General features: G+C 38.0%; 1 protein-coding gene across 2 annotated transcripts in view; it reads right to left on the bottom strand.

Annotated features, from left to right (window-relative positions):
* Nucleotides 1-3,516: 3,516 nt before the first annotated feature.
* cdh18 (cadherin 18) overlaps nucleotides 3,517-13,521 on the bottom strand; it is a 121,343-nt gene continuing 111,338 nt past the window's right edge. For both annotated transcript variants that reach the window (XM_023326678.1, XM_005803633.2), the window contains one exon: nucleotides 3,517-4,340. In XM_023326678.1, coding sequence (XP_023182446.1) covers nucleotides 3,838-4,340 — 503 coding nt within the window. In that variant the 3' untranslated portion in view covers nucleotides 3,517-3,837. The remainder of the gene's footprint in view (nucleotides 4,341-13,521) is intronic.

Raw genomic sequence — 13,521 nt, 5'->3', positions numbered from 1 at the left:
TAAAGAGGTTTCAGTAACATCATGTAGCTCTAACTTAATCACACAAAAAGCAAGTCACTTGCAGCCTGTTTCCTCTCCCCTCCCTGCATAACTTTTCATGTCTATGTAGGTCAGTTGTCTCAGTGATGCTGCTGCTCTGAATCATGGTTCTTTTAGTCCTTTACTGTTCATTTAGTCATTTTACTAGAATATGCATGCTCCAGTAGTGGAAAAGTATGAAAAATTTAACTTCTAATTAAGAAACTAGTTTATTTATGGCAGTGAAAAGGCACAAAATTCAGCATTAGTGTGTTTATTTAGGGAACCAATTTTCTTTTCAAATGGTATACAGCCTCCTGCTGCTCAGACTTTCAGGTGAAACAGCATTAATGATCACACATCATTTTTAGCTCCTTTGATCTCATTTATTTCCAGTTCACCTTCTCATACTGCAGAGTCATGAACATTTATAATATGCAAAACCTTCCTCTGAAGCTTTCATGTTGGGTGTGATTTAACAAACCTTCTCGGAGGCCGATGACGTCAAGCGCTATAAAAAGCGTCTTGCCCCTGCCTGGATGTGCTGGGCCTGAGGTCTCGCTTCCAAAATAAACAAACGAAAACAAATAAAGACAAAAATACTCACCACACCTCTCAGATATGCAAACGCAAACACATATTCATCCTTGACCTGATATGCAAACTGCAATTAAAGCTGTTTTGGTATGCGAACATGCGCCCTGTAAACAAACTCCACTGATATGCCACACGCTGCAATTCCAGCAGATAAGAGGGAGTTAGGGGTGAAGGAGGCAGTAAAACATCATGGAATCCATTAGCACTTGCATTGGGACTGTTACTCTCTCAAATAATCCATTGTGCTTCTTTTGTCGACAGATAAAACCTGGGGAGCTGTTTCCACAACAAATATTCTCATTCAGCATGTGAGACATTACCCTTGTCTTATCTCAGAAACATATGGGAAAAGCTTTGATAGATTGTGTCTCTATAAAAAGCAATCTTTATTCAGAAAGTGATGCTTTAATCCACCTAAACCTCTTATAGTGTCTAGCCTTCATCTCTCAATGCACTTTGTTTTTGTGAAGAAGCACAATTTAGCTTTCAGGAAACTTTACACCACTTTTTAATTAATTAACATTTGATTACATTTCTCAGCTTGAGCTGTGAGTCTAAGTGTCATGTACGCAAGTAATTGCCTGGAGATTAGTTTTGCCCGTCACAGATGGAAAAATCTCCGCTCACCAGTCTGTGCTTTTAAAAAGCTTTCTTGTCCACCAGATTTATCCTCCACACAGATTGCATGCTTATGGATTAGTTGAGTGCTGCACTAAGGAACGATACAGAACCAGATGAGGGAATTATGTTGATCAACATCATTAGCTCAGCAAAGAAAGATGGCAGTGTTGCGCAGAGAACACACCATCCATAAAGGGTCAAATGTATTTCTCTCAAATTAAATGAGATCTTTAATTACACATAATAAAATCAGTTGATTGTGCTCTGAAATAATTTAGTAGAAATGAATGATTTACTGCCTGAAGGCTGATTGTTAATGAGGGACTCATGTAGTGCAAAAGCTGCTTATTTATTGGATAATTTCATCCAAAATCCTGAGATTCTATCCGAACACAAAGTTTAAAGTCTAGCAAGTTTTAGAACCATTATCCAGAATAAACCAGTAAAGATCCTGGAATTACAAAAGATAGCCCCCACTACTGGCTTGCTAACTAAATGTATGAGGCAGCAGAAATCCAAGAGAAGAATCAGGAGGAAACATCATAGTAAGACATGCCACTGACAGACTGAAGATGTGATTCATATCGTAAACTCTTATCAAGTCTAGACCGAGCTGAAGCACTAATCATTCCAGAACCGGAACAGAAACCAAGCAGTGGGGCGATAGAGGCAGGTGTCTGTCACACTCCAGCCCTCAAGGGACGCTGTCCTGCAACTTTTACATGTCTCTCTACTTTAGCACACCTGACTCCAATATTTACTCATTAGCCTCACTAGCACAGCAGTTTTAATTAAAGTGTGTAGGACATCAGCATGTGTGTAATTAATCTGTATGTGTGAGTTACTCAAATTATAAACTGTTCACTTCTATTGGAATTAATTGAGATTCACCTGTAGAGACAGACAGACAGTCAGAAGTACTTCCAGTTCTTGTCTGTGTACGAACCCAGTTCTCTGGGGCAGTTACAGGAACATCTGCTGCCTAAAGAAATATATTTCGACCTGGATGACATCAGTAAACCGTGGTGTTGCAGATTTTACTATCCTTGGTAACCACACCAGGAAAGGGTGAAAGTAAAAGAAGAAAACATGACGGACATTAACTAATGCATTAGCCTGATAATTGAGTCATATTGGCTTTAAGTCAAACACAGTTATTGCAGTTTAAGCTGCTTCCTGTGTTTCAGTAAGATATGATGAAGTAAACAAACAAACACTAATTGTGCGGTCTGGGAACTTCCATTCTTGCCATTGGCTAACTTAAATGACCTTTGCCGCGGGCCAGCCTGGGGCACAAAGCAAATGCTGGTGAGATTTCTCAGCCTGTCTCTCTATTTCAGTGAAACTTTTGCTCCGGAAATTAATGAATAAAAAGACAGAGGACTGTCACAGCAATAATTACAAACTGAATAAGTGGGTGACCTTAAATATTCATCATCATAGTTCTAAACACTGTCATAAAGATTTCAGTGAAAAAAAAATCTAACTGAATTAGTGCATGAAAGGAAAAGACACTGGGTGTTTTAAGACATGATAGTTCGATTGTGGACCAAAATTGTCACATTTGTTACATTTTCATCTGGTGCAGTTTGCTTTCCCACTGCTCTGTGCCAAACAAACCAAACCCAAAGAGCAACCTGTTCCCCCCTTCTCCCGTGGGGGCGCTGCAGCACGAAGCACTGAAGGAAACAACACAAAAATCTCTGAATGCCCTGTGCTATAATCCACTTCCGTGTTTTGGAGCGGTCTCTGCTCCTCTTGGCACTCATGCATTCAAACTGCGCCAGAGTTCACTTCAACTCAGCCAGCAATTTTGAGACAGACCAAAGTTCACCGTTTTGGTCCGCATCAGAGTTCAATTGCATATTCACACCTCCCCAAACAAGATGGACCTCATAGGCATACAAGCTAATGTTTGATGAAAGCTGTATAAATAGGGCTGGTGTGAATGCAGCCATACAGATGGTAAGTCAACATAACATACATTTCCTTTTAGTTCTTCTAATTCTGAAACGTGTGGTTGAGATGGAACTTGGTAAGTTATTTCTATCAATGTTAGTGGATGTAGGGGAAGACATTTGAGCATGTAAGCATAATTTTGAGGCCATGTGAATAAAAAAAAAGATTACAGATGTTTATTGCACAGTCATTCCACTCTGGGAAAAAAAAAAAACTGGTTAAAATAAATAAGCCAAACGGCCCAAAGTAAAGTTTTCTCTCCGCATTGATGATCCATGATGCTCAACATGTCATCTTACAGGAATAAGACAAATGCACAAATTTTTCACATATCCACTCAAATGGATTTCAGGACTTTATTGAGCAATAAAAAATATACACCAAGGAAAATATCATTTCCTCTTTTCCTCATATTTTATCTTCTCTCAATTTTTAAAATCTGACAATTCCAGACGAATAATCCATGATCCAATGTGACAAAATAAAAAAACAAACAAACAAAAAAAATATAGAGCAGTCAATTTAGTTCACCAGTAAAAGTTGAGGACCACTGAGACTGTCTGTGTCCGTGCTATTCATTGAAAATCTGAAAAAAGAACAGGTTTGGAACGGATTTGGTTTGAACGGGAGTGAAATCACAGACTAAGTGGTCACATCCGACTCTGCCTCTTCGTAGAGTTCTGCTAGTTTCTGGAACTCGGGTCCCCAGTCGTCCAGGTAAGTGTACTCCTGCTCTGACTGCACGCCAGCAGAGTCCAACGGGCTTATGGACCCTGTAGATGAGCCCTGACCCTCGTAAGCGTAGGTCTGGAGTGAGTCGTAGGGCGGCACGCTGGTGTCCATGTCTGCCTCCACTAGTCTCTGTTTGATGAATTTATGCACGTCCACTTCGTCCAGCTCCACCGTCGGGCTCCTGCAGGGGGTCATGCCACAGTGATTCCTCGCGTCTGGGCGAATGTCTCGTCGGAACTTGAGTTCCTCGGCAGCAGCTGGATTTCGCAAAGCAATGATGTCAAATGCCTCTGTGTCCTCCTCTCCTCCGCCCTCGTCGTCGTAGGTCACCACGTTTTCTCTGATGTCCTCTTCAGCAATGATGAGGGGCTCCTTCTTGCTCCGCTTCAGTGTAACAAAGAGAACCACGATTGCTGCAAGACAGAGAAATACAATTTTACGTATTGACTGAAAGATAATGCTGCCTCATAGGTAAAAGAAAACATTTACTTTGGAGCAATCAGCAACAGGAATGCCTATTTTCTCCATTTAAGTGAGGAAATGCTGACCTTTGAGTTGTTTCACTAAAAAGAACCTGCTCTGAACTCCAATCACTTTAGGACTCTAAAATGGGTTGAGCTTTGAAGTCAATACCAAGCAGTGACTCTAAATCTAAGCTTTCTGTGATTAAAATGCAAACTTTTTAATAGTACATAATATGTACACTTTCAGGTCACACAAGGTGCCACTCAAGTAATGTGAAGGTTTAACATTTCAGGAACTAAAAACACTAACATGTACATCACCAGATTCTAGAATCCTTTACATCTGTCCTCAAATGTACATCCCTGTACAATTAAAGTAAAAAAAGTAGCAAAAGGTCAAACATTTTAGCTACTTAGCTCTGTGATTATGTCTGTCAAAGGACAGTGATGCCAAACACAGCAACAGACCTAGAAAACAAATGCTTAAGAAGAAAATAATCGAGGCATTGCAATGCCCTATTCAAAGACAAGACTTAAATTTGATAAAATGTCTATGCTGGAAGACTCAAATGTCTGCTGACCTAGAGAAGGTAATGTTAAAAAGAAGACAGGGCCAAAATTCACACAGAAATCTACTACTGAGGGTAAATCCTGCCAGCAGTGATTTTGGTGTGTAAGGTGAACCCCATCTAGACATTCAGTTATTTGACCATTTTGCAAAATCTTTCCTTTGAAGGTTGCTTTCACGCTATTTGAGAAAGAATTTGCCCGTTTTTATCAAACATAAGTAAAATATTCATAAAAAAGCATTGCTTGGGAAGCTAAAATACCATGGTGCAATAGTACTTGACACGCTAGCGGCTAGCATTTACAAAGCAGCCAATCCAGAAGCGGCATTTATTTTCCTTGGTGCTGATTGGGTATTCTGTGGTAGAGCTAAAATATACTGCTCAAAAAAATAAAGGGAACACTTTAAGTGTTAAACACCTGTTTAAGTGTTCCCTTTATTTTTTTTAGCAGTGTAGTTGGTACTGTGCAAATTTACGGATATTAAGGTATATTTGGTGTTTGAATAATTAAAATAAACAGTTATAAGCATTTTTAGAGGAGTTGCTGTTCCTAAGTCCCTCACACACAATTTGTCTTTTCCCTCAAAACTCTGGAAAAGAAAAGAGGTTGCATTTTCTTTCTTACCGAACTGTGTGTCTTATGCATCAATCTTTAAGGCTCAGAAAGAGTTGACTAATGACGAATAAAAACAAACTTTCCAAGTTTAAAGTTTTCCTTTCAAATGACATGTTCTAATTAGGATCTGGTTTGAGCAACTGAGAACCTGCTTCATCATGCTAATGATAACCTCTTTGAAAGAAATGGAAGCTCACATCAATTTACCAAAAAAGCAACAATGAAGAAGACACTTTTGTACAGATGAATTGTCTAGAAGGTGATAATTTGCAGCATTAGCTGAGAGAAGTGGGATATATCCGTCTTTTTTACGGAGGTAATGTTGCCTCACAGTTGCGTCGTAAAATGTGCAAGCAGAAGGGGAAAAAACCATAATGGTACAAAGTATCATAAAGAGAGATATAACTGATAAAACTGCTTGGAAGGTGACATAAACAGAAAACTGCACATGTGCCAGAGCATTCTGTCAGGGTGAGATATCTTTTAGTTCCTAAAAGGTGTGAGACTGGAAGGTGGAGGTGTTAGGAAGGACTTATAAGACTCTGTTCTCTTAACCTGAAACAACAAGGATGCTTTTGACTAATAAATGTACCCAAGCAGCACCTTTAGGATTCCTCTCATCTGGTTGTTATTGAAATCTATTAACAAACAAAAAAGCACTTTCACGTTTCCCAGATCACTTAAAGCCAAGTGAGAAAGAAAAGAGCAGGTAGAAGGAAAAAGTGGGCAAAAGAAGCTTTAGGCCTCGGTGAGAGATAAAAATCAGAAAATGTAGATTTTTCTGGACGGCTGAGTTGACCAGAGAGAAATGCTCTATTTGTGGTTTTTTGAGAACTGTAAACTAGATTACATTGTTAAGAAAAGGACTCGGCTTTCCTCTAAGGTTTGGTAAAGTAAAAACCAACATCACTACAAAACTTTCGATTTTATCATTCAGAATAACATATTACATACTGTATATTTACCATGGCTAATATTCAGATTTTTATGTTTTGTAGCTTAAACACCCCCAAAATTATGACAGATTTTTTTTAAACTTATTTTTTAAAGAACACCCATAGAATTATTTCCACAGATGCAATTAAAAGTTAAACACAAAGTTCAGCAAAGAAATGTTTCCTTTATAGCTTTAATTAAAAATAAATAAGTTGACTGCACCCCAAGAAAAAGAAATTAATCATTGACGTATGAAGTAATTTATTAATTGAAGTTCGAGGTTTGTGTTTTCGAGAAATATATCACAACCTGCATTTGTGGGGGGGAGGAAGAAATCATATCCAACTTTCTTCCTGCTGAATTGGCCCATCCAATGTGGGGTTAGAGAGGGTAAAAAAATGCAATTTGTCTCAGACAGCCCTTATCGCTCTGCTAGTTTAAAACACCCAATTACAAAATGCAGAAATGTAGGGCTGTGTGAGGTGAACTGGGTCATCACCGAGTAAAATGAAACTTTTGTTCCCTTATTTTCTTCATCAAGCAGATTTCAGAACCAACGCATTGTTGTTCTCCACCTCCTCGTTCTCCGATCTGCACTTTAGCACATAGAAGTAAATAACTTGACTATGACAGATTGTTCCTGGTAAAACCTCGTCTGAGTTTTCACAAAGTGTACTGCAGTTTTAACAGTTTACAGTCAGTTTGTTGGGTTTTTCTCTGCATTGTGTTGCAGGACATAAGATTCAGACGTTCATTGTGTGGTTGTTGAGGTTCTTACACATGTCAAGCTTAGTTGACTACAGGAAGCCAATGCACACTGTGAAAAGGTTTTCTGAAAAACATAAAAAAAAGAAAAGAAAAATTTATACGTTGTTAAATACTACTGAAACTTTCACAGGACATGGAAACAAAATGCCCCTTCTTCTTCACTGATGCTATTTTGATCTGATGAGAGCAAACCCAGCCGGGATTTTTGGGAAAGCTCATCATGCCCATTTTTAAGTACGGTGAACGATTAATGATGCTGTGGGCCTCTATCTCTCTTCCCCCAACCAGGGAACCTGTCCAGAACATGGCATCATGAACTCTCACTTTGTTTTTAGTCATTTGACAAAAATGATGCAGAAAGGCTTCGGGAGTCACAAAATTGGCTTTCTTCCATGGCCATCTCAGTTCACAGCCTTAAATACTGTAGAAAACCTGCAGAGTAAGCCCTGAGATTGTACAGAAGGGAATGATGAAGGGATTCTCTCTCTGTATGAAATGTTAACAGAAGAATAAGGGCCATCATTCCCTTAAGCGGGATGTAAATAGTTTTAACAGCAGGAAGGCCAATAATTACTGAAGTCGTTTTTTAGGCAGCATCCTCTGGATATGGAAAATTACACTGGAACAAAACAGGAATTAAATTGAAAAGCTTAAATAAAACCAGTTGTCTGGTGAATCCTAATGGATAAGACTTTAATTTATAGGGCATGTTCTTGTTTTCCTGTAACATTTGCCAATGGGATTCAATTGATATAACAAAGTGAAATCTATTTCCCCCTCAAGCAGTCGTGTGCTCGCTCTACTCAGGCCCTTTTTGACCGTTTTGGTGATATCAAGTTGTGGCGGGTTCTTAATTGGCTGATTTGAATGTAATGCCAAAATGTTTTATTTAGTCCAAATTGTTCCAACAGTGCTCCTTCTCTGTGTTTTGACCTTTTACTGAAGTTGGTGACAACTGAGTTGTCACCAACTTCTGTGTAAAGAGAAATGATGTGTAAAGAGAAATGATGCCTTTGGGTTTGATATGCAAATGAATGGATTAAACTTCTCCTTTCCAGATCCAACTTTGAATCAGTAATCCATACTTTGATAACCTCCCATTAAGAATTAGGTCACTCTGTCAGGCTTTCAATTGGTCAAAAATAAAAAATGCACAAAAAACCCCCACAGTTTTTTAACCAGTACAAAGAACAAAAGCACATCGCTGTGCCTCATTGTATTGGCTTCCTACTTATTTCAGTTCAGTTCAGTTAACATTTATTGTCCCTAAAGGGGAATGTGTTGCAGTGAGCAGGTACACACAAAAGACATACAACAACCTCAAACTGTCAGCACAAAAAAGGGCGATTGACAGAGTCCTCAAATTCCGGAATTTATCAAACAGCAGCGTTGATGAAAGATTTGGGTTTTGCAGGGTTTCATTCTGTACCTAACCAAAGTTAACTCGGACGTAATAATCTTAGCCTTCCATTCATTTCCTATATCCGTTTATTCTTATGGGGTCGCAAAAGGTGTTGGTTCCCGTCTCCAGCAGTCATTGGTCAGGAGGCAGGGTACGTTTTTAGCTTTTCTTGGGGTTAATCAAGTTCGTTTTATTTGTTTTCCAGTCCTTTAATGGACTTGCATTAGTATATAGGTCCAACCTTTTGCTCCATTTTGAAGGCATAAAAATGCCTCTGCACAAAGACAAGTTTTTTTAGATCATGTGTTTATGTCTCACTTGAAAACATTTACTCCATTGCTTTTAACTCAGTGTGAAAATAGCAGATTTTGCTTATTAAGATTTTAAATGATTGTTTTTCTGCCTTGTGTTGAATCTGTGCAACACTTTGGTCAAGGCAGTAAACATGGTACGCTGAAAAGATCGGAACAACTGTTATAAAGTCATAAAAAACTTAAAGAAATTTACAAAAAACACCTTAAATCCTCTTTAATGTAATTACACTAAACTGACAAATGAATATATACACAAATGTAAAGAAATGAAGGAATGTTGTTGCAGTTGTCATAACTACTCATTCTGTAATAAATTGTTGGAATTGAAAAAAAAAGTTTTTATTATGGTTAAATGTTTAATATATTTTCCAGCTGAAACCAATTAGCACTGGGATGCTGTACCATTTTCTCTGAGACAAAATTAGTATTTGTAATTGAATCTGCTTATTAAAATTATCTAAGTTGCGTGGAAATAAAAGCATTATCCGGCGAGTCGCAGCCATTCAGAGTGAGTATTCCTCTCTGGTCCGCCACAGACTTAATTAAGGCGGCTTATTAGTGAGCGCATAGGTAAAGCACGGACATTAATCAGACAAATGGAAAACAATCAGGCATAAACAAATAACAGAGACACTCAGACATGAGCGGGAATTGAATGTATGAGCTATGGAAATGTTATGCTCATGCTGTGACACTTTTGTTCTCAATATGATAAAAAATATCGATGTTTTCTGTCATTGAACGGCCATGCGGTATTTAGGTGGGTTGATTTGCTGTTTTAGTTCATTAAAATTGTTGTGTGATTTAATCTGGTGGGAAAACAAGGTGAGATATTCAAAAAGAATCAGAAAAAAAAAATTTAAAGGTGATTTTCATGACTAGTGGTCCTTACCAAACAGTTTTTCCTTTGTTAGGTAAATTTGTTAACCCAATGGTTCTATTCACTGCTACTTTAGTTCACTTTATGTCCCCAGTTAGGATTCAAGCTTCCCAGTGTTCACCAGTTAACCCACCTGCATCCAAATCCCCTCTAGCGCACAGAAACAGATGCTTACACTGCATAAAAATATGCATAACTTTTTTTTTTTTTTTTACAGTTCCACATTAAATGAGGGAAAACTTTTCCTGTTTTAGGTCAGTTAGACTACAGTTTACAAATTCACTCATGGACAAATACTTCCTTCTTCAGGAACCTGAGATCTGATGAAATCAAAACTGAATGAGGCAGCCACAATTACCCCCAGGAGAACCATCCAACTGTGAAGTAAGGAGGTGGTAGTATCATGGCGTTGGTATTCTACTGCAGGAAAGGCTCTCAAAATACATGGCATCACAAGGACAGAACTTTATGTGCAAATATTGAAGCAACATTTTAAGACATTGGGCAGAAAATAAAACCTTCTGGACAAATTGTTTTTTATTCATGACCCTGTGCATGAATAAAAACAGAATATGATGATTTGGAATTCCTTTCAACCCACATACTAGATATTTAGTGTACAAATTGATGAACTTTATTGTCTTTTTGCAAAGTTTCACTTATTTGGATTTTGATCACTGAGCTATGCTGCAGATTACTAGTCCAGGGCAGCAAAAATCTTCTCAATGCATTGTGTTCCCAAATGTTATTAAGCTCTGCATTCAGAGTAATCAGTGTGTTTAATCTGAGTCTGGGAAGAATGCAGCTGGAACACTGTGTTCACATTCTTAAAAGGAGACACACAAACAAACACACGCACACACACACACACACACGCACACACGCCAAATGCCCACCAATAAGCATAAGCAAACCCTGAAAAAGCTCCACTTTGTAAGTCAAGCTGCCAAGTCTTTTTCTGCAAAGAATCATTAAAAATAAACAATGGCTGTGCATGAAGAAAAATGAACCTTATTTTTTTGCATCTTAAGACACAGTTTTTTTTCTAACCCAAGAAAATATTTTTCTTGCAAATACCTTAAAGATGGGAAATAACAGCAACCCTACTGACAGTTACCTAATATGGAAGGACATTTATTTGGCTGACACTTACAGTCAGCCTCAGGTCTCTGGGGTTACGGTATGCTTAATGGCTGAGGACACATTGAATGCAAACTGCAACACAATTCAATCTTCCTCTACAAAAAATAAATAGGAAGCCAATATTATCACTTCCTCGGGCTCAACATGTCTGTTTGCCTTCCTCATATCTGCATTGTGCTGATGTTTAGGTATTCAGCAAGCATCCGTGACCACGACCGTTTCCTCCAAACAGCGGCGATGGCCTTTTGTTCTCCTCAGACAGAAGCTTCGGGTTGGAGGAGGAAGACCGTCGGTATGATTACGCATAACCTTCACGCGCTAATGTCCACAGACAATCAGTAATGAGAGGAGGGAAGAGGAGAGACTCAGTTATTAGACAGTTTTATCTAATCATGTCCAAATGCGGAGACGCTGTAACACCTAACAGAGCTGATGGCTGATTGTTTACTTGTGGAAATTTAATGAGCTGCCTTTGATCTTCTTACTTTTATTTTCGTCTTTCTATAGACATTTCATGGCGCTTTCATGGCTTTTTCTAATCTAACCCGTTACACCGACTGTCCACCCGTCAGACACGATCGTGTTTGCAAGTTCAAGTAAAAACCATTTGCTGTCACTGGAAATCTGGGTTGCCATAGGAACACAGTACAAATGCCCACTAAAGAAAAAGCTGTGTGGCTGCTAATACAAGCAATATTGAAAAAGTGTTTTCTGATTTCGCAGGATTTCTGACAGTCTTTTGTATTCGTGGTGGAATGTGAAACAGAATCAGCAGGAGTGGAGGACGTGTTGCTCCTCACATCGTTTGGTGATCAATTATCAACATGTGCTGCGCGAGTGACTGGATGCAGCGTCTCACACGCTCACAAGAGAGTAAAACTGAGGTTTTTACTGCATACACAATCAGCTGTTATACATTTTTAGCTTAACAATATTAGTCATAGTAAATAAATGCTTTTTTCTATAAGTCCTTTTGAATTTTAAATTAGTTTACAAAACTGCATCTACCATCTTTGACTGAAGATAATGCAGTCAAATGCAAAAAGTATATTTTCAAGCTATTTCTGTAAAACACAAGACACAAAAAACTGAGGAAAGTTTGGACTTCAGTTTAACTTCTTTCTGTGAAAACACGATCCTAAAAAAATGTGTTTATGAAACTACAAAACAAACTGATAAAGCATTAGTAAATAGTTGTCTTTGCATTGGACAGGTACATCTTTTCACATTGATGTAAAAGATAAAAACTGCTTTGACTTCAATAAAATAATATTCAACTGAGTTTGAACATTTCTGCCTGTGGAGAACTTGTCCTGCTGTTGTGTTGGCTTTTGCCAAAGGAAACTCACCAAACAGATAATTTCATTTCTGCTGCAATCCAGCAAAAGACTTTGGACTTTCATAGAGCTCTAGCTGACAGTGGGACGGTCTAATTTCTGAGTAGATGTGGAGTGAATGAAGCCATTAATAATCAGTTAATGCTGAAGAATATATTTATAAAATACAAAAACATAAACCTGAATTTTCATTCACACGTGAAACCCTTCCCCAACATGAAAAAAGTCACCACTAACTTGGGTCTTTTTTCAAATTTTCTTTAAATCACTTTTGAGTTAGTTTACCTTCAGACATGCTTGTAAAAAGTGGGATGTGTTATAGTGGGGTTAGGCTGCTTAATGGGACTACTGGGCTGAGAGTTAATGGGACTACTCTTAAAAGAGCAGAATTGATTTATTGATCAAAGTGTGTCGACCTCTGCTACAATAGTTGTCAATAAGCCCCCTTTCAGCATGTTAGTTTAGTTTTTTTCTTGCTGACATATTGCCTTGGAGATCAATACAATTGACAAGCAATTTGGCTGGCCTCAAAATACAAAAAAAAAATTAAATACCAAGTGCTTTTTGTATTAGAGTCTTGGTTCTTCACTCGGCTCTGGGCAAAAGACTTTCTTCTTGATTGGGTTAGCTTAAGTCCAGGTAAGTAGTTAAATTCAATGACTGTTGTTTTCGTTTGTCCATTGTTAGGAAATTCAGTTTAGGAAATTTTCTTGGTGATATTATAATGTAACTGTACTGTTAAAGAGGCAAAATAAGCCCCAGTGTCTTTAGGTTGTTCAAACAGAAACAACAATTTGTACAAAAAAATGTTGATTCATTTGAGAAAGAGCTTAAGTTATTAAATTAGGTATTAAATTGTTCAGAGTAAGTAAGGAGTTTCATCTGAAGGGGTTTGAATGGATTGTTATAATTAAAGACCTCGTCACCCTGTAACACTTATGGATTATACTTATACAATGCTTGGGGTGATGCAAGCAAAACATCTCAGATTTGTATTTATGAAGCAGTTTGAAAAACATGTATTTATTTTACATCTCAATTTCATCCCAGTTTATTTAAATAGACCTCAAACTTAGAAAAGAACCCAATAGAGAGCAGAACAACTGGGCTGTTTGTCTTCCACTTTTAAGATATCTCACTTTGACAGCTGTGTCTAGTTTTGGAC

Source organism: Xiphophorus maculatus, chromosome 21 (genome assembly GCF_002775205.1).
Source record: "Xiphophorus maculatus strain JP 163 A chromosome 21, X_maculatus-5.0-male, whole genome shotgun sequence".
NCBI lineage: Eukaryota > Metazoa > Chordata > Actinopteri > Cyprinodontiformes > Poeciliidae > Xiphophorus > Xiphophorus maculatus.
Note: the sequence above shows the minus strand (reverse complement) of the source record. Positions and strands in the feature narration are given on the sequence as shown.